General features: G+C 39.8%; 1 protein-coding gene across 8 annotated transcripts in view; it reads left to right on the top strand.

Annotated features, from left to right (window-relative positions):
• Nucleotides 1-22,733, top strand: part of MTA1 (metastasis associated 1) — a 170,243-nt gene that overhangs the window by 115,217 nt on the left and 32,293 nt on the right. For 4 of the 8 annotated variants that reach the window (XM_063439103.1, XM_063439104.1, XM_063439106.1 and 1 more), the window contains 4 exons: nt 6,684-6,873; nt 7,016-7,105; nt 7,202-7,357; nt 8,937-8,972. In XM_063439103.1, the coding sequence (XP_063295173.1) occupies nt 6,684-6,873; nt 7,016-7,105; nt 7,202-7,357; nt 8,937-8,972 (472 nt within the window). Of the gene's footprint in view, nt 1-6,683; nt 6,874-7,015; nt 7,106-7,201; nt 7,358-7,730; nt 8,193-8,936; nt 8,973-22,733 lie in introns of those variants that run through there. The other 4 variants (XM_063439105.1, XM_063439109.1, XM_063439108.1 and 1 more) reach the window with 3 other exon arrangements.

The raw sequence follows: 22,733 nt of genomic DNA on the forward strand, positions 1-22,733 counted from the left end.
AGGTATCATGGCACATCTTTTCCATGGGTTGCTCAGGGGAGTCTCCAGTTGCAGAGTTGTTTCTATGGGAGAAGTTTCACATTTAAATATCTCAAGCAGTTTGTGCAAGGACTCAAGGAGTACAGGAACTTTCAGATGTCAGAATGAAAAAATGAAAAAAAAATCTCTTAACCCCTTAAGGAAACATTACGGAAATATTCCGTCATGATTCACTTTTATTCCAGAAGTTGTGTCCTTAAAGGACCACTATAGGCACCCAGACCACTTCAGCTTAATGAAGTGGTCTGGGTGCCAGGTCTAGCTAGGGTTAACCCATTTTTTTTATAAACATAGCAGTTTCAGAGAAACTGCTATGTTTATAAATGGGTTAATCCAGCCCTCAAAGCCTCTAGTGGCTGTCTCATTGACAGCCGCTAGAGGCGCTTGCGTGATTCTCACTGTGAAAATCACAGTGAGAGCACACAAGCGTCCATAGGAAAGCATTCATAATGCTTTCCTATGAGACCGGCTGAATGCGTGCGCAGCTCTTGTCACGCGTGCACATTCAGCCGAATGGGAGGAGAGGAGGAGGATCGGAAGAGAAGAGCTCCCCGCCCGGCGCTGGAGAAAGGTAAGTTTTAACCCCTTTCCTCTACCCAGAACCCGGCGGGAGGGGGTCCCTGAGGGTGGGGGCACCCTCAGGGCACTATCGTGCCAGGAAACGAGTGTGTTTTCCTGGCACTATAGTGGTCCTTTAAGGGGTTAACTTGACACTAAACATCAATGTCACTACATGGTATTGTAGTAGTTATGGTGCAAGAACTTAATTATTATTTTTTTCTAAGTTTATTTCAGCAGACCTCTTAAGATCTATATTAATCAGTAGCACAGTTTTTCAATAGATTTTATATTTGAAGACATGTAATTGCTGCTGAGGTATTTCAAGAAAAAATTATTATCTGGTTAATTTTCTCGTTTTGTGTTTTAGCTTTTGTTTTAGAAAACACAAATACATAGTGTAATAAGAAAAAGCTGCATAAAGATAGGGTACAAGCCCTATCTTAAGAGTTTGGGAGAGGTTACATAGGTAAACTAGGGCTTAACCCTTGAGAATGAATAATAAAAACTAATGAGGATGATTAACTCCACAACGGGGAGAGAAACCAGCCCCATAGGAATTACCTCTAATTAAAATTCAATATTGGGTAATAAACTTTATTGTAGAAGAAAAAAACACATACAAAGCAGAAAGGTTGCTCGTGCAACCTAAATGTGATCCAAAGAAAATAAAGTGTATATAGAGTGACGATATAAATGATACCTTTTTAAGAAGGTAAGTAAATCCCGTCTGCAGCGGTAGTAAACCAATTGCATGGATATATATCTTTGAGTGGGCGGAGACCACTCCAGTGAGGAAGGCGCAAGACAAATTTCAGTGCGTATGCGCGATCCTGATGTGAATTTCAAGAGTCAGGCAGTCTACAAAGTGTCCCTAACCAAGGGGAAACTGTATGCAAGTACCAAGAGAAGAGGCTGACGATCGTCTAAATGCACATGCGCCCATGATATAGATTAGTAATATAGTCTTACCTTAGATGTGTATAGAAATGTGTTTCTAAGTTGACCTGATGGCTCACTAAAGTTTATAGCGATGACTAAAAGTACTCCAGAATAAGTGTTAATGGTCAAGGTATCAGATATATGTGTGTCTGCAGTCTAGGTAAATATTTACAAAGTATATTCTTAAATAAATTCATTGAGCTAGACTTGGTCAAGGTTCTACAGTAAAGATGGAAATTTGTATAAAAAATGTATAAATGGCATACAATGCCATAAGGCTGAGGGTGTCAGGCATTTAGTGATACAGTAATTTTTTTTGAACCTCTTAGAATGTACTTGCAGGTGACACACCTTCCACAACCATGTGTACCACAGGGAGGAATTCCCAACCAGGTACTGGAGTGTGGCTTTGGTGAGAATTGGCTTGGAACTAGGATACATCTCATGTTACGGCCTCTACGTGCTGTGATGTCCACATGTGGACCGAGGACCTCTTTTAGATGTACATTATTAAGTAAGATGGGCCAAATTCTATGCATGAATTTGTTGACCTCATGTCATCCTGAGTCATAGGTGGCTATCATTCTGATAGTCTTGTTGGAGTCTTCCCTCCTGGTATGATGTGATAGATCACTCCTGTCGGCCTCCAAAGCCCTCTGATAAGCGATCTTTAGACACCTGTGGGGAGTATCCTTTTTCAAGAAACTGCTCTCTTGAGTATTTTTGCTTTAGCCTTAAAGTCAGAGATGTTTCTGCGTATTCTTAGGTACTGGCCAACAGGTATTCAGTGTGTAAGGGTTTTTGGATGAAAGCTGTCCCATTGTAGTAGGGCATTGGAGTCCCAGTTTTTTTTTTAAAAAAAGAGTAGTTTGAAGTGAACCCTCATCCGTGATGGAGATGGATCCAGAAAGTCGAAGGAACGACCCACAAATTCAGAAGTGAATTTGAGATTTTCACTATTGATATTCAAAACTGAGACACGGTCATTGAATTATTCTCGGGTACCCTGCCACACAGCTAGGATGTCGTCTATATAACAACGCCAAAGATGTATCTTGGGTAGGTATTGTGCCACAGTGTCTACTGACTTAATCTTATCCTCCCACCAAGCCAGGTGGAGTTTAGCGTATGAGGCGGTCCCCATCGCAGTATCTCTCACTTGGTGGTAGAATTTGTTGTTAAACAGAAAATAGTTGTAAAAAAAGTTTCACATCAGGATCGTGCATGCACACTGAAATTTGTCTTGCAACTTCTCACTGGAGTAGTCTCTGCCTACTCAAATATGTGTATCCATGCGATTGGTTTACCCCCGCTGCAGGCGGTACTTATGTACCTCCTGAAATGTACCATTCAGGGATGCCCTTTTCAGCTCTTGAAAAAGGTGGTGTTGTTTTTTTTTTCACCGAAAAACTTTGACTAAACTAGGGGGGCTGCCTCAAAGCAGCAGGGGGGTTTGGTGTAGCTAGTATACTTTCACTCTTTAGCTTTATACGTGCTCTACCATCTAGTCAGTTCTGCCGCTACTGCTTATACCTTACAAGACTCTATATTCTATTAATCAGGGGGGCTGCCTCAAAGCAGCAGTGGAGGGTGGTTTAGCTAGCACAGGCATTGAATGATTTATCTCCGAGACGTAGGCACGCTTTACCTCCATGCATGAGTTATCATTACAGTTAAAGAGGCAAGTTTAGATAGTCCCAGGGTGCACACTTGTCCTACCCTCTTTGTCGTCCCCCCCCCTCACCTAATACCATTTTATACCTATACCATACGAACTACTTGTATATGGACTTGTAAATATGCATACTTATTATCCTGAGACTAATAGGCTTGTGTCATTCCTATTTTAGTCTAAGGGTCCATCTAGTACCATCCTGCAACTGACTCCTTATTTAACTACTTTCTATTTTTTACGTCTAAGATGAGTTTAATTCAATATAGACTTTAGTCCATCAACAATTTACTCCGCTAAGCAGCTTGCTACTTTTGTATCAAATCTATTAAATAGTTTTCATCCGTTTGCTACATATGAGGCTTGCGGAGTTTATAGCTTGATACAAAGTCGATCCTATATTGAGCACAATCTATCCACAGGACACTACAGAAAGCAGATTGCTACCTTTATATCAAACCTTATACTGCAACATGTGTAACCTGTGGAATTTACAGTGTTTTAGGGAGTTGATATGGTACAGTTTTAGCAGTCCTGTTACTATCCTTGTAAAATTTTCCTAGATCACATTTAGGCTGCATGAGCAACATATCGCCACTGTATATACACTTTATTTTCTTTGGATCACAGTCAGCTCCCTCCTCCTCCGCGCCGGTCCGTTCAGCACATCAGTCAGCTCCCAGTGTAAGTCTCGCGAGAGCCGTGGGTTCATAGTGCGGCCGCGAGACTTACAGTGTGAGCTGACAGAGGAGCTGCACGGACCGGCGCGGAGGAGGAGGGAGCTGACAGGAGCTGCAGGAGAGGTAAGTAAACTCTCAGCCAGCCCCTCTCCTCCCCCACTGAACTACCAATGCCACTGGACCCCCAGGGAGTGAGAGCCCCCCTTCCTGCCATGTATCAAGCAGGGAGGGTGGATGGAAAAAATACATACATAATAATAATAAAATATTAAAAATAATAATAATTTAAAAAAAATAACAATATAACAAATTGTTTTAAATAATAATAAAATAAATAATAATATAACTAAAAAATGATTAAAATAATAATTAATAAAATAACAATAATCAAAATGCCCACCCCCCACCAACACATTCACAAACACACACTGCATCACAAACACACACTGCATCACAAACACACACTGCATCACAAACACACACTGCATCACAAACACACACTGCATCACAAACACACACTGCATCACAAACACACACTGCATCACAAACACGCACTGCATCACAAACACGCACTGCATCACAAACACGCACTGCATCACAAACACGCACTGCATCACAAACACGCACTGCATCACAAACACGCACTGCATCACAAACACGCACTGCATCACAAACACGCACTGCATCACAAACACGCACGGCATCACAAACACGCACGGCATCACACACGCACGGCATCACACACGCACACACTGCATCACACACGCACACACTGCATCACACACGCACACACTGCATCACACACGCACACACTGCATCACACACACGCACACACTGCATCACACACACGCACACACTGCATCACACACACGCACACACTGCATCACACACACGCACACACTGCATCACACACACACACACACTGCATCACACACTGCATCACACACACACACACACACACTGCATCACACACTGCATCACACACACACACACACACACACACACACACACACACACACACACACACACTGCATCACACACACACACACACTGCATCACACACACACACACACACACTGCATCACACACACACACACACACACACACTGCATCACACACACACACACACACACACACTGCATCACACACACACACACACACACTGCATCACACACACACACTGCATCACACACACACACACTGCATCACACACACTGCATCACACACACACACTGCATCACACACACACACACACTGCATCACACACACACACACACACACACACACTGCATCACACACACACTGCATCACACACACACTGCATCACACACGCATCACACACACACTGCATCACACACGCATCACACACACACACTGCATCACACACGCATCACACACACACACACACACACTGCATCACACACGCATCACACACACACACACACACACTGCATTCATTATATACACACACACACACACTGCATTCATTATATACACACACACACTGCATTCATTATATACACACACACACTGCATTCATTATATACACACACACACTGCATTCATTATATACACACACACTGCATTCATTATATACACACACACACACACACACTGCATTCATTATATACACACACACACACACACACTGCATTCATTATATACACACACACACACACACACACACTGCATTCATTATATACACACACACACACACACACACACACACTGCATTCATTATATATACACACACACACACACACACACTGCATTCATTATATACACACACACACACACACACACACACTGCATTCATTATATACACACACACACACTGCATTCATTATATACACACACACACTGCATTCATTATATACACACACACACACACTGCATTCATTATATACACACACACACACACACACACTGCATTCATTATATACACACACACACACACACACACTGCATTCATTATATACACACACACACACTGCATTCATTATATACACACACACACACACACTGCATTCATTATATACACACACACACACACACTGCATTCATTATATACACACACACACACACACAGCATTCATTATATACACACACACACACACACTGCATTCATTATATACACACACACACACACACTGCATTCATTATATACACACACACACACACTGCATTCATTATATACACACACACACACACACTGCATTCATTATATACACACACACACACTGCATTCATTATATACACACACACACTGCATTCATTATATACACACACACACTGCATTCATTATATACACACACTGTAAATAAATATTCAATTAATATAATTTTTTTTAGGATGTAATTTTATTTAGAAATTTACCAGTATTTCCCACCCTAGTCTTATACTCGAGTCAATAAGTTTTCCCAGTTTTTTGGGGTAAAATTAGGGGCCTCGGCTTATATTCAGGTCGGCTTATACTCGAGTATATACGGTACATATTTTTATATCCATGTAAAATTTCAGATGAAACAAGGTGAATAGCACTTTTTTTTTTTTTTTTTTTTTTAAGGAAATCCCCATGCTCTAAAACCATTACAGATTATTGTAGAGTTTATGGTACTTAAAAACTGTAGATGATTACTTCCCTTTTAGTTTTTTTTAGAAATGGAAGGAAAGGAAAGAAAACCTACCGCAAAAATGTTTTTTGGCAGTGGAAAAAAACAAAAACAGAACACATTGCAAATAACCTGTTTTACATGGCCTACTTACCACGGTTGTTGTTTCACCTCCTACAGAGCCCACATGGACTTTCTATGAGAAATAGTGGAAGTCCGAAACATGCTATGAAGACGCGTCAAGCCTTCTACTTGCACACCACAAAGCTGACAAGAATTGCCAGACGGCTGTGCCGTGATATATTCCGTCCTCGATATTCAGCAAGACATCCATATATGCCAATTAACACCGCAGCTATCAAAGCAGAGTGTAAGTAATCATGGTGTCCCATTAAAATGTAGAAATGTTTACACATGTAAACTATTTCCCATGTTTGTGTTTAAGACTGGGTGAAAGGTGCATTCCTTTAATATTCTATACTAGCTTTTAACAATGTTATATTTGCTTGCAGGCGCAACACTGCTTCCCGAAGCATCAAAAAATCCACTGATCCTGAAACAGATTGTTCGAAAACCTCTTAATGAGGTGCTGCAATACATAGGTACAGTGGATTGTTGTTGGTTAAATTTGCAGGATGGAAATGTGTGTTTTATTTAGATATATAGATTTACTAATGGTATGTGTGTTAATCTTTCAGAAGCACATCCCTGTCCTCCCAAGCCTGAACCAATAAAGAACGTTGCCACAAGCATCAACAACAGCCTGACCCCTTCCAAATCCTCTCCAGTTATAAACAATGGATCTCCAACGATTTTAGGGAAACGCAGCTATGAGCAGCATAATGGTATGGACGGTATGTATCTAACTCTGTGTGATTATGGGATTCTGTTAAATTTAAAGTTTGATATTATTAATTTGCTAAGTTATTCAATTCTATAGAAAGGCACTTCTCTTTAGTGTCATGTATAACTGTATAGTAGCACAATTATGTTTTGTTATAGGGTTTTCAACTTGCTAGTTCTATTTTTGTTTTTTTACCTTATAATTTTTTGTTTAGCATTTGCACTCAGTATGCAGATCAGTTATTTTAAAGAGTTAGAATATTTATAAAAGTATATGTTAAGTTGGCTTTTTTTATGTAACTGACACTATAGATACTGTAGTACTTTGACTAAATTATTAGATTTTGTTGGAGATTTTTATTTTAACACTCAACTGTGTTGCAGACATATATAGAAACAGATCCGCAATCAAAGACAGTCGGCATAGCTCAATGGATGGAAACAGAACTCCGCTCTTCCTTGCATGTAGAAGGGAAAAAATTGTGAAGGAGATTAAACAGGATGAGGATAGAAAATGGAGAACTTTCTAATTAGGACAAACTTATGATTTGTCGGACTTAAACTTATAATTGATGGGGGCTAGTATTTTATTCTCCTGTCAAACCTGGCTCCTGACTAAGGAACTACTTATGATGTGTAATATTTTGAATCAGGTCATGACTTTTGTGAAAGGTAATTCTGAAGGACTGTTGTGTTTTACATGGTTTGATTGGTACAGTGTGGCAGAGCAAATCATTAAAAAAAAAAAAAGGGGCAAGTTTTAAATAACAGCTTTATTGTTATTGGATTCTTGGTATGTCTGAAACACACAGATGAGTGAATTGTCCACTATAAAATACAGATTTACAGGTGCAATAAAAATATAAAAAGCTGTTCAATGACACTTTAAAGTGTGGATCTTTTTTCTGAATATTTTTTTTTCTTTTTATTTACGTTATATGTACATATAATTCTTGTTGCGGAATTGTTATTTTTGCAGCCATTATCCTAACTATTACTAGTCTGACGTGTGAGATGCATTAAAATAAATGGTTAAATATTTTTTTTAGATATTATAAATTGTTTGTATTCTGCTGTGTGGTCCCCCACCTTATTTTTTTTTAACTTATCCTGGCTTTATGTATGGCACTCAGCCTTATTTTTAACTATATATAGAAGTGTTTGAGTTTAGTTAAAAACACTTTATCAGAATGCTGAAAATGGCTCTCCAATGTACATTCTAACGTGCAATTTTAGGACCATAAACTAAATGTTCCAAATATTTAATATTTTCGTGTAAAATATTTTGAACACAAGTTTGTATGTTGAATGTTTTATGTGGCCTTTATGTGTGTATGTGTACTCTCCCACTGAAATGCTACATAACAACTTCTCTGCAAAAGGTGTAAATCCAATGGGCATCATTTTCATTTCATTACTAAGCAATGTTTCTGATGTACATATAATTTCATACCCTTTATGTTTACATATTCTTCGTATATGTTATTGTTTCTGTTATTTTTCTATTTAATTAAACTTTACATTAAAGTTGCCAGTTGGATTGTTGATGTGGTATTTTTCTTTCTCTCCCTCTTATTTATGCTTGGCTAGGTAACATGAAGAAACGCCTGTTGATGCCTAGTAGGGGTAAGCATTCTAAATTGCTGCTAATGTTTGCTGGAACGTATTTATGTTGCTTCTTTGGGCATTATGTTATGCTCTCTCGCTTTTGGCAGTGTCTTTGTATTGCTTATTGACGTGTGGACAATACCTTTCTAGTTCAAACAAAAATGTAAAAGCTCTCTAGTTATGCATTTTTTTAATGTTTTTCCAACGTTTGTGCTGAATTAAACTGTCACATGGACAGAGGTGACCCAAGCCACCCTTCTGCCACTTTTAAAGGAACACTGTAGGCACCCAGACCACTTCTGCCCATTGGAGTGGTCTGAGTGCCAACTCCCACTATTCTTTTTTCATAAACTGCAATAATTACCTTGCAGGATTAACTCCACCTCTAGTGGCTGTCTACTAGACAGCCACTAGCGGGCACTTCCTGATTCATAGCAAATATTTTCTTTGCTAGAGCGTTGCTGGACGTCCTCACGCTGTGGGAGGGCCTCCAGCGTCGCTCAATTCCTCACAGGAAAGCATTGAAAATCTTTTTCAATGCTTTCCTATGGGGAGCGCTAATGCGCATGCGTGGCATTGCCGCAAATGCGCATTAGGTCTCCCCGACCGGTGGGCGGGATCAGTCTCGCCTACCGGCCAATGGAGTCAGTAGGAGGAGCGGCTCGGAGGAGGAGGCAGCGACGAGGGACATCGTCGCTGCCTCAGGTATGTAACTGAAGGGGTTTTCACCCCTTCAGCAACTGGTGATTGGGGGGTGGGAGGGAGAGGGAACCTGCAGTGCCAGGAAAACGGATTGTTTTCCTGGCACTGGAGTTTCCCTTTAAGCACTGGACGGGAGTTGTGGTGGGAAAGGGCCACAAATTACTGATGTATAATCTCTGAACATTGAATGCATGAAGCTCTTACAGTATGCCAAACTATCTGATATATAATGTGTAAATATTCTCAATGGAAGATCAAAAGATAGAAAAAAAAAAAGAAACCACTAATGGATGGGAAGAAGAAAATAAACCAATTTTGCATTATAAAAGTGGTCTATGCTGGTTGGACTCTGTATCCTCGTATTCTATTGGTCTTCTTGGAGATGAGTTTAGGGGAACTCTATGAAAGGAACACATTCTGACCCCTTGAATACAACATAAATGACATTCGTGGTAACTATTCATTTACCTAGATGAATTTCAGAGATCTAAAGCGAATAGGCCTTCCTCATGGCTGATTAAGTAAACTTAAGACTAGACCTGGAATTTTCAATGCGTTATCAGTGATCTTTCATATCATTGTTATTCCATACCCTATTCCATAACCTAAAGAACAAGAAACGAGAACGAAGACATCCTCTGTGTTGGAGTTCCTTTCATGACATTGCAGGGTTTGTGGCTTTGGATGGCCTACTCTCAGATTACTGATGTAAAGCAGCAATTTGTGCACTTTATCCACTTTCATTAAACACTACAGGCTGAATAAAACTTCAAAGAATTGCAGTATCTGTTTTGCAGTCTATGCAGTTTGACTAAGTACATGTAAGTACTGTTACATGTATGCATACATTCTCTGTATGATCTGTAACATAGGTAGGTAAATTTCATTTTATGGGAAGTTATAGGGCCAAATTAAGGACATGATATTGTCTGTTTCTCAAATTCATGCATTCATTTTTGTTTTGAGACAAGTTAGCAATCCACCAATTTAAATGACCTGTGCAAAGGAATATACTCTTTTCTATACCACTTTCCTTGTAGACACTTTATATAGAGCTGTTTTAACGGTACTGAGTGTCTGTATACACAAATCTATACCTAACCAAACCAACTAGTTGCCTTATTAATTTGTAGCAAATTACACATCTTGCTAATGTAAAAAAATGTGCTTGCGTTTGTTGGTTAACACTCTTTAAAATAGTTAAACTGAACTATTCAAACAAACGAATAAATAAAAGTGAAAATAGACCAGAACCTCAGTACTGGACTTTGATCACAGTGCAATACAGAGAGCAGGAGTACAAATAATTCTCAATGTAAGTAACCAACCTAGGGCAGTTAGGGACATACAAACATGTTGTTCAACTAATCACAGTGAGACAGAAATATCAGATGTGCTCTGTGTTCATTCACACCGAATTATTGAATGTAAAATTAATCACCTGCTTGGGCATAGAATGTAAATAATCTTTGATGCTGTTGAAGCCACACTTTATAAAGTTCCACTGGAGATTTTACTGTCCATGCTAGTTTATTCCTTTTAGAAACAACAAGACATAGCCAGTGTTTCATTCTTTGCCTTGGGACTGATTGTGATTTTTGTACTAAGAATCCCAGTATGATTATAAAGCTTATTCCCAAGTTATTTGAATAATACATATGCTTGAATTCTGCTCAATAACTTTTACGTGTTAAGAAAACCCTTAAAGACTTTTGTTCCTGGAGCATACTCCACACTCGCCTTATCATATGTATCATAACCTGCAGTAGTGAAAGGGGTGACAAGTGGAAATAACATCTGTTTCAAGAACAACACAACACGAAGATGGAGCATGCAAACGTTTTACAAGACAGCCCCACCACTGTGTTGGACAAAGCCGTAGACATTTCCTGTCTTTTGTTGTAGTTGGATAGACTACAGCTCACTGTGGTCTGTGTACTCAGAGGTTCTGTTTCATAAGTACATCCATTTGTGATCGGTTAGGTCATCATAAGAACCCTCTGCTCTAGACATAGGGGTTGAACTATTCAAATTCCCACACCATGGGAAAAAATCTGTGGGCAGTCATGTGGATGTTCTTCAGTCTGGCCATTTCAGGCATCCGTGTATGCTAGTAATTGTAACTCTTGAGTGGTTGTCAAATTTATCAGAAAGACAGAGCCATTGAAACATAATGGCTTAAACAGTCATGTGTTCCTTATAAAGAAATATATTTAATTAACATTCAAAATCTATCCCTATTGAGCCTTTGGGTTAATGAATCATGCAGCTTGCCATTGATCGATCTTGCTTTATGATACACCATGGCCCTGTCAACCCAAACTGAAGTAGCAGAAAAGTATGGGTTGTCAGGAACAGTAGTGTCCATAGTAGGGATTTGCGTGGATGTATGAAGAATAGAGCATGTCAAACTTAGACAGGTAGCATATGTAAATGTCCTATCCTTCCTTTTAGGTAAGGCTTTTATGTCACTTAGAATGTCATTTTGCAAAGCAAATGTTCTCTGTGGTTGCAAAATAGAATGTTTTCCTGCACTGTGCTGGAACCCAATTCGATTGGTACATAAGTAAATGCGGGAGCTGATATTAGATGGGTTGCTCTCTTCCTGACAGAAGTTAATGCATTATATACAGGTGATGATTCGTATGTTCTGTTTAAAGAGCAGGCTTTGCAATCTCATTGTTTTGCCATCTAGGAAGTTAAATAGAAATACGCGCTGCCAATGCCTCAACTTTCCAAAGGAGCTCAGCATCAACTGTTTTAATAGAATTCCTCATAGAATAATTTAATAGAATGCCCCATAACAAATTTGTTTCCCTGTCACGGCTGCATGAAGGAGATTTCTGTACAACTACGGGAATCAAAAATACAAAACGTATCTGTGAACTGTATTTTCAACCAGGTGGATGAGGCAATCAGAAAAGCTTACTGATTTATGTAGATTTACAGTTGCTTGTTTAAGTGAATATACTATTAACTTTTTATTTTAAAATGATTTATTGAAAATAAACTGTCACTTTCAAATCACAAGAAATGCTTAGTGATAACAGCTGTTAATGTGAACCAAGAAAGGTATTGTCTATCCACGTGCAAAAGACAATAGTGAAGACGTGTTACTTAGTGTACAGATTGTGTTTGTTATATTTGTCTGTCGTCATTTAGTAATATCAGAACATGTTTCATGTATGCCTCATATCATCCTGTGCAGTATAAAAATACTCAAAAAATAACACAATATGCCACATATTTCCTAGTAGCTTTACCTGATTACATGATTACATTGACTATTATTTAACATTTTCAAATCTTTCAGCATGACTGAAACCATGAATATTCCACTATAATTACATGAGGATATAATAACAAAGAATTTACACATCTGATATGTGTTAAAAGCTTTCTCTGTTTCCAAGATATTTTGATGAATGCAATTTCTCAACTCAACCAGTACAAACCTTTCCGTTAGTTATTTTTTTTTAAAGAAGCAAGGTAGTCACCAGAACCCTAGCTTAATGTAGTTGTTCTGGTGAGTATAAACATTCCCTGCAGGTATTTTCATGCAAGCACTGCAGTTTCAGAGAAAATGTCCCGCCACCATGCAGATTTCAGCCAGTCCTATGCTTTCCCTATGGGAAAGCATTGGATTGATTAAAAATCATAAATTCTGATAATGAGAGCAAGGAGGTGAATCGGGCTTGGGGCCAGTGCTGGCAGACCCGTGAGGCGCTGAACATAAGGTAAGTTTAATTACCTTTTAACTGGGTTACCAGGGGACAAGCCATGTTTGTGTTCCTGACCCAATCTTAAATGAGATTGTGCCAACTTGCACAGTTTGCTCACCACGGTGGAATACCAAGTGTTAAGCCCTCGCTATTGGCTCATTGTGTTTATGGTTTTCACTCATGTTACACTCTTGTTTAGAGTCTTTGAAGTCACTTAGGTCACAATAATGTGAATGTGGGAGTTTTGGGGAAAAAATAAAATAAATTGTATGATTAAAATAGTGGTGTTTGGTCTTTTAAGACCTATTCAGTGAAGGGAGGATGAAATATCTCAGCCTGATGTTTAAGCCAACAAAATACATTAATACTTTTTATTAGAATGACTATGCCACAAAAGACTAGAATAGAAATGTAACAGTTCTTTAAGGACGAATGATTAAGGGGAACTGTCACTTCACTGGATAAATCCTTGCAATTTAAAATTTTTCAAGATATACTGTTTTCTTTTACGTTTATATTAAAGGGGAACTATAGTCAACAGAACTACAGCTTAATGTAGTTTGTATGGTGTCTATTGCCTGTCCCTAAAGGCTTTTAAATCTAAAACTTTTCAGAGTGTGTTTAGAGCGTGGAGATTCTGAATGATCCACATAGAGATGATTAGATGCTTTTCTATGAGCTGTAACATCACATAACTGATGTCATGGTCAGTACTGTGGCATGGAAGAGAGCCACTTGAGATGTGTTTAAACATTGCATTTTCTACAAAATTATAATGGTCAGTGACAATTTGCAGCCCGTACCCTACAGGAGGTATGGCTGAGGCAGTTATTACACACTTACTTATAGCCATATCAATTCATACCAGCACTTGTGACTGTGATGGGCTGAAATTTGTCAGTTGACCCTCTTCAATTTCCACTGCCGGCCCATTGCTGTTCAGGTTAATTCTTTCATGTTGGCCCAAGCAGCACATATGTGGTGGACGACTGGGGACTCATGTCATGTTAATAGATTAAAAATGGTTTATTACTAAAAGGAAAGCTGGTGCCTGGGGAATCCAGACGCTATAACACTTCAATGAGTAGAGGCATTTAGAATTGCCTACAGGGTCCCTTTTAAGAAATTACTTTTATTATACCAATATACAGTATATATTAACGGGACACTAGAGGGACCTAGACCACTTCATCTCATGTGGACAGTGTTCCTGTTGCACTTGGCTCTGCAATGCAAAACATTGCAGTTTTAGAGAAACTGAAATGTTTAATTGCAGTGCTAAGACTGCCTCTAGTGGCTGTCAATCAAGCATTCCTGCACTTTGCAAGAGGACATCCAGTGTGAAGCAAAAACTCATAGGAAAGCATTGATTTAAAATGCATAATTCATAGGTAGTTACATACTCAGAATATTATACGGTTAAACATACTGATGCAAAGGCAGAAACAAACTTTGCCCATTTATTTAAAGTGTACACTTTAAGAACCAAAACTGGCATTCTTGCAATTGAAATCCGTGCTGTATCTGATCTGAGAAATAGAATGGTTTACATTATACAATAACTACACCCAGGTGTCTGTCACAGCCACTCAGAGCTGTTGGTTAAAACAGACTCAGTACTTTTATAAATATTGATAGCGAACGTGCAAAGTATGCGGACGCGGCTGCTAGACATCAGATTGGCACATTATGGTGATTGCTGCCCCAAGTCTACAATGCTTTAATCTTAATGATCGGGCTGCAGTGAAGAGTATGCCTTGGTGCGGTAATAACCATAAGTTTAATTTAATATTTAAAGGTGTGGGTTGTTATTTTTTTAAATGGAGGCTCAGTTTGATTATGGTCCTCCTCAATCTATTGTTTCTGTAACATTTTGTAATTGTCTCATTTATTGTTAAATTTTCCCCTTTATAACGTTAAGTGCTGCGTAATAATTTTGTTGCTATATAAATGCAAATAATAATAAGGGGTACCAATATTAATGTTTTTTGAGAGGTAGCCCCTTTTTCTAGACCGGTAAAGATATATGCAAAACCAGATGGATTGCAACAAATTGGATTGCACTCTCAGGGCTTTTATGTAGATAAATATAAATTTATTCCATAAAGGTATTTACATAAAAAAATGACCGTTTCGGCCCGTTTGGGTCTTCCTCTTGAGGAAGACCCGAACGGGTCGAAACGTCGGTCATTTTTTGATGTGGGGTGTATTGAATATCGAATTTTGAGTTTTACATGTTGTGCTCCTAATCTAAATCCAGCTGTGGTGAGCTTCAGTCTGTCAAATATTTTGGCCTCCCATTGTGGTGGTCTGAATCATTCTGAGGGTCCTTGATATGCTTTTTTAATTAAGCATAGATTTTTAGTGAGAGATGTGTCCAACAATCTGTAGACTACAGCACATGCCAGGACCCTGCTTCTAGGTTAGAATCCAAAGTAGAAGAAAAAGGTCCAGGCTCTCCAATGCTTTGGTTATCCTCAAAAGATTTGCATACTAGTATAGAGAATACATAACAGGGAAGCATAGATTTGGGGGGATTTATCAGGCGTGTAGGTCCTTTGATACATCAAGAAATTGAAGGTTGAACCTAATCTCTCTAAAGAGAGTACCAGGATTTTTTATATATATATATATATATATATATATATATATATATATATATATATATATATATATATATATATATATATATATATATATATATATATATATATATTTGTGTTAAGGGCTCATGATAGTACAGAAGATACAAACACTGATAATTGTAGGATGGTATTAAAAGAGCAAGTCGGTTGTGGTGTGCCGGAACCGACGATGAGGTAGGCCTGTAAATAAAGAGGGCAAAAGTAGAAAAATCTAATTTATTACATACCAGCAATATACATACTTTAACCAGACATGTCTTGAAAGGCATTTCTTACTTCTTGTACCGGGTTAGGTATGTATCTAGAGTAAGCCGATGATTTCCAGCGCCCTAGTGACTTGATAACATGAACTGGAATGTTTGCACTGGATGCTGTGGAGGCCGCTCCTATGCGGAAGGAGTGGCCCGAATAGTTAGCGGATTTGAGGCCCAGCTGTGTAAGCAAAGACCTGACGTGTCATAAAGGTGGTGGTAGTGAGTGCCGAAACTTGTAGACTGAAAGTGGTTGAGATGGTGGTTCGTTGTTATGCTGGGTATATGAGTCCAGTAGTTTGACGGGGCTCCACCTGTTGTGAGTAGGATAGTACTTAACCTCTACTGAAAGTGCATGTTGACTGGTTTTGGAGTGAGGCAGAGTCAAGATATAATAGTCCATGTGTTTTGTTAAGTGTGAATGAAGTAGGATTTGAGTGGACTGTGTTGTGCTGATGGCGGTAAATTCTCTTGGTCTCAAGAAACCATAAACAAGGCTACGTATATGGCGGTTTTAACAATGAGGTTTGTGTTGTTGGCAAAGGGTTTAAATCTAGTGAATTGTATAAGTCTTTAAAAATATGGAAATCTATGGGTAGCCTCTGGGCCGTACGTGGGGGTTCGGATCTCTGAATACCCCTAAGGATGTTCTTAATTGGTAGGAGGACACTTGATTTGTCTGGTTGTAAAGTTAGCATGTGATGTTGGATGCCTGTCAGATATGGTTTGATTGTGTTGTATGATAGTTTGAGTTTGAGGTGGCAAAAAGAAGCAAAGCCCAACCAGGATGTCACGATGAAAGGTTGTAAGATGTTGTGTTCAGAAAGGAATCTTTAAATCAAATGAAAGCTCTATCGTAAGTTTCCCGGGTATTAGTAGACAGTGCTAATTGGGACAATGTTCTGCTATGTTGCATAATAGCATCTAGTCCATTACTAGATGGTGGAATAGTGGTGTGTTCGTGGCTGTGAGTGCGGCTGACGGGAGTATTTGACGAAAAGCCTGGAAATTAAAGCGAGACAAATTGTCAGCAGCAGTGTTACATACACCTGGAACATGAATACAAAACAAGAGAAAATTATGACATGCAGCCAGCCCAAGTGAGTTTCCTCAAGAATCTCATAATAGTCAGTGATTTGGATCGGCCTTGTTTATAATGTGACAAGTTACTTGGTTGTCTGAGTAGCAACGTACAGACGAACCTGCCCATAAATGCACCCATGCCACGGCAACCGTCACGATGGGATATATCTCAAACAGAGCTGAGGTAGTGGAAAAACCCTCCAGGTCCTGAACTTCTGAAGGCCAGCTGCCCCAAAGCCATTAGTTCCTGAAAAATTGCTGCAAAACCGGTGGTAGACGCCGCGTCTGACCAAATGGTAGGTGAGGAGTCAGACAATTTTGGAAGGAACATGCTTTTACCATTCAAGGTGGTTAAATTTTTTCTCCACATAATTACGCCTGCCGTGGCTTGGGTATCCAGGGGTGACCTGTGTCCATCATGTCTAAAAGTGGGAAACATGTAAAGGAGATGTGAGATGAAAGCCCGGCCTTGAGGTATGATGCGAATGGCAAAATTCAGTGACCCAAGCAGAGACTGTAATTCTTGAGGTTGCAAGTACCGAGTTGTATGTAGAGATTATGTTGATCAGAATGTTTTCTACCTTGGGCGTGGCAGGCTAGCTTGCATGGTGGCTGAGTCTAGTATGATACCCAGGAATGTGATGAAGGTATCTGGTCCTTCAGTCTTGGTGGAGGAGACTGGGACACCCACCTGTTCGAATAGACTGATGGTTTCTTTTAGGCTACTGGGAGGGGAAATATTCTCCTCGACCAGTAAGAAATCATCCAGATAATGTATAACTGTAGGGCATCTGGCTATATTTAATAAAACCAGCATAGGGTTTCGGCGAATACGTCGAAAATGGCCGGACTACTTTGGAACCTAAATGTTAAACGTGAGCAAAATAGTAGTTCCCTGCCCACTTGATACCATGCAGGTGACACAGTGTAGGGTGGATAGGCAGTAATTTGAAAGCATTGTGATATCAGTCTTACTGAGCCATGCTCCGGCCCCTGCCTGCTTGATAGCCGTAATGGCGTGATCTATGGTGGAATATTGCAGTGAAAATTCCTCAGAGGGTATGAGGGAGTTCAGACTAGGAGTGGCAGAGGTGTGAGGTGTTGATAGATCAATGATAAGTCTCTGTTTGTGAGAAGATTTCCCCGTGACAATACCGATGGGGTTTGTCCGCTATGTGGTGAACGGAGGGGACTGGAAGGGCCCCCATAGGAAGTCCTCTGCCACTTCCTGGCTATGAGTGTCTCCACCGCTGTAGGGTTTGTTGTGCGGATTGTAAATTAGGACATTCCAGGATTCCAGAAGGCATGTGTATGAGGCCTGTGTGAATCCTTCTGATAGACCCGAGATAATGAATTCCACCAAATGTCTAGATGGATGATGTGGCAGTAATGTCGTAAGTACAGAAATGTTTATTGATGTTAAGTATAGTTTTGGGATACATTTTATTTGGACACAGATTTAGCATGTGCCCTGAAACAGATGGCTGGAGAAAGTGATTGCAACTCAACCAGTGCTGGAGGGGTCGCAGCGGCCGACCCAGCCATGGTAAGGGGTGTAGTGACCGATTCCCCAGGGGTGATACTGGCAGGCTAACTAGGCCTGAAAGGCGAAAAAAATGAATCTTGTTTTGTGACAGGTGAGGCCCTGCTAGTTGCCAAGTGGCTATGAGAGGCTCTGTCTATGAGTTGGCGCGAGGGGTTATTGAGGCCACCCGTCGTAGTGGCAGGAATCGTAGGCCTCTCGGTGATAGTAAAAGAAAACAGGGGGAGGGAGTGACAGGTGAGGCCCTCTCTATAATATTGCGAGGCGGCTAACTCACGTGTGGCCCGATGGCGTTTGCCTCCGAAACGTTGAGGCGGGGTGTTGGCCTCGCGGACCACTAAACGATAGGCAGAAATGCCAAGAAGGGAGGTACCTATTTGGGCCTATACCCCTAACTTGCCAGTACTCTATGGCCTAGAAGAATGAAACGTATGTGAACTACAACGTGAGCAGGCTTACATACCTGGTAGTATGTATGAAGTTTTGAGATTCGACAGGTATGAAAACCTGGATAAACCTAAAAAGGGATAGAGTGAGAATGGATCCTGTGAGACCTGTGTAATCTGTATAGGCTGGGATTAGGGCTTCTAGCAGTATGTGTGGGAGGTGTAAAATCTATGAGTATGATAGTGACATGACTGCCCATGCTTGGTGACAAGCGTTACGCTGAGTCCGATACCTGGCAGCAGGGGATTGGCCGTGTAATGTGTATATATGGAAGGTGATCAGATGATATGCATGTCACTAAACTGATCTGGGAATGCAAGGGACTTTTTAATGTGAAGTGACAATATGCAGAATCATAAATGTTGCTGTAAAGTGACGTATGAATGTATGAACCAGAACGTGTGATTCAAAACCGAAAGTCTTGTGAGACGTATATGCCGTGTTCTTGAATACTCGTGTTACGTCGTCTGAGTGTGTCAAGAAAAGGCCTGAGTTTGTAAATGCCATGTGAAATGACAATCTATGCAGAAAATGTTGTAACGTGACGTATGAGTGGTTGAACCAATGCGTGGGATTCAACCCGAAACCCTCTGTGGAAGGTAGGACCGTGTTCTTATATACTCGTGGTATATCGTATGAGCATGATAAGAAATGGCCTGAATAGTTAGTGCCATGTAATCGTAATGTACATGGTTGTAATAACATCATATCTCCATTATACTCTTTGAAAATAGGACCGTGTCCTTGAACTCGTGGTATGTCGTACGAGCATGACAGAAAAAGGAGCCGTAATGTAGGCTAACCATAACAGTAATATACATGTAATATCTGCATTGTAAAATAAAATAACTATTATTATTAAAACCATATATATATAATAAGCAAACTGAAACAAAATAGACAACCTAAGATCGTGTAAAATAAGTATTTGAAAGTTTAACCGATTACTGTGCAGGAAACGTATGATTGGTTGGATCAGTACGTGTGATTCAACCCGAGTATGCATGAAAAGGAATTAAATCCTTGTGTCATGGTTAACAACAAAGAAATGAGGCCTGTAACGTAGGCTGATTTAATTGTAATGAAATGGATAATTATATAAAAAAAAAAAACTCCAGTAAGCGTGGGAGTCCAATGTCTATACAGAAATGTTAGCTGGTTTCATACCCTTGATGTAATAAGTGATACCTTAAAAATAGCATGAAAATGGTCTGTCTATTTAACCAAGCAACTTTTTAACCAAATGTAAATACATGAAATGATGAAATGTAACTCACGAAAAAGATCTATGTGAATACATAGCAGAATAACCGAATCTTAGTATGAAGGGAAACAGAAGTTAGCATGAATAGCTTAACCGTATGCATTTTAATGCGAACAGCAATCGTGCATAGAATATACTATGAATAAGTGCCGACCAAAAAACACAAACCAAAATGACAATCGTTTAAATGAAGCAAGGTTGGTTTTTACATGAAATGCAATAATGTCTGAGAAGCCTGTAGTACACTGAATGACCGGTAGGGGTCAGTGTGTAGGCGAAAATGCAGTGGTTCGATGGTTTGTACATGAAATGCAATAATGTCTGAGAAGCCTGTAGTACACCGAATGACCGGTAGGGGTCAGTGTGTAGGCGAAAATGCAGTGGTTCGTTGGTTTGTACATGAAATGCGATAATGTCTAAGAAGCCTGTAGTACACCCAAAGACCGGTAGGGGGTTTAACCCCTTAAGGACACATGACGTGTGTGGCACGTCATGATTCCCTTTTATTCCAGAATTTTGGTCCTTAAGGGGTTAAACGAATGATATGCATGAACATGCAATGGTTTTAGAACAGACTTAGACAAAATGCAGCCGTAAAGTGAGGACCTGACCCGTGCATGGTGCCGTGGGACTGATGCCTGGCATAACGGGTAGGTTGACTTACAGTTTGTGAGTCACTTGGACACCATCCACGGCGATGGATTGAAGAAAGAAGGTGGTAGGCCGGAAAAGCCTGTGGCTGGATTCCTGACACAGCTCTGCTTAAAAAACCTCATGGAGTAATCAGGTAAAATGGCGTCTGGATGACCCGGAAGTGGAAATGATGCAGCGCTGACCTCGAACGATATGGAGCCAGGTAAGGGGTGTCCCTTAAGTAGGGAAGAGGTGTGTCATACGCCCCTCCCACAATTACAGGCCAAAAGGCCTTAATATATATATATATATATATATATATATATATATATATATATATATGTATATGTGTGTGTGTATATATATATACGTGTGTGTGTATATATATATATATATATGCACTGAACAATTCCAGCCCCTCTTATATCTCTTCACTGATCCAGAGGTATGCCCCTCCTCGTACCCTCCGCTCTGCCCGCGACCACCTCCTGACCGCTGCTCGCACCCGTACGGCCAACTCACGCTTGCAGGACTTCTCACGGGCGGCTCCTCTCCTATGGAATAACTTGCCTACTGCCATCAGACTCTCCCCTAGTCTTCAATCATTTAAGAAGGGCCTTAAATCCCATCTCTTCAGGAAAGCGTATGGCCTCCCAGAGTAATCTCTCCCTTACATACCTGTCCCTATGGAATAGTGCTTTGCTCTCTCCTCCAGCTCTGCTTCACTCCTACTTGATATTTCCTATCCTAATGTTTCTAATACCCCACCTCCTATAGACTGTAAGCTCATTTGAGCAGGGTCCTCTTCAACCTATTATTCCTGTCAGTTTTCTTGTAATTGTCTTATTTATTGTTACATCCCCCCCCTCTCAAAATATTGTAAAGCGCTACGGAATCTGTTGGCGCTATATAAATGGCAATAATAATAATAATAATAATAATATGTGTGTGTGTGTGTGTGTGTATATATATATATATATGTGTGTGTGTGTGTGTGTGTGTGTGTGTAGGTGCTAGAGGAGAGAATTGCACGGTCTCTCCAAAATATTCTTCTGGCATGCTCTCAGTGGGAGATGGACTAAAATCATTGTGTGAAAGTTGAAGAATGATATAGCATAGAAAAAAATACTCAACCGCTCCATTGATTTCTCAGTACTTACACATTACGAATATATGTACTACATGTTTCAAATAGATTTTCCCCTATGTTTGTTTTACAAATAATTCAAAGTAATTTTATTACTTGTTGTTCCCTCTTTGCATGTTTCTCTAGTATGTAAATTGAAATTTCTGGTATTATTCTATGTCTTCATATATATTATAAATCAGGGATTTGGTGCTGATGAGACTGGTGAATGACTTCTCAATGCAATTTTTCTTTTAACCATAGATCGCATATTTTTCAGTGATTGGAATCTTTAAAAATTGAAAAAAATCTGATTGTCACAACCAATTGCCCCAATACACTAAACTTACTGAAACACATATT

The sequence above is a fragment of the Pelobates fuscus genome, chromosome 13 (assembly GCF_036172605.1).
Source record: "Pelobates fuscus isolate aPelFus1 chromosome 13, aPelFus1.pri, whole genome shotgun sequence".
NCBI lineage: Eukaryota > Metazoa > Chordata > Amphibia > Anura > Pelobatidae > Pelobates > Pelobates fuscus.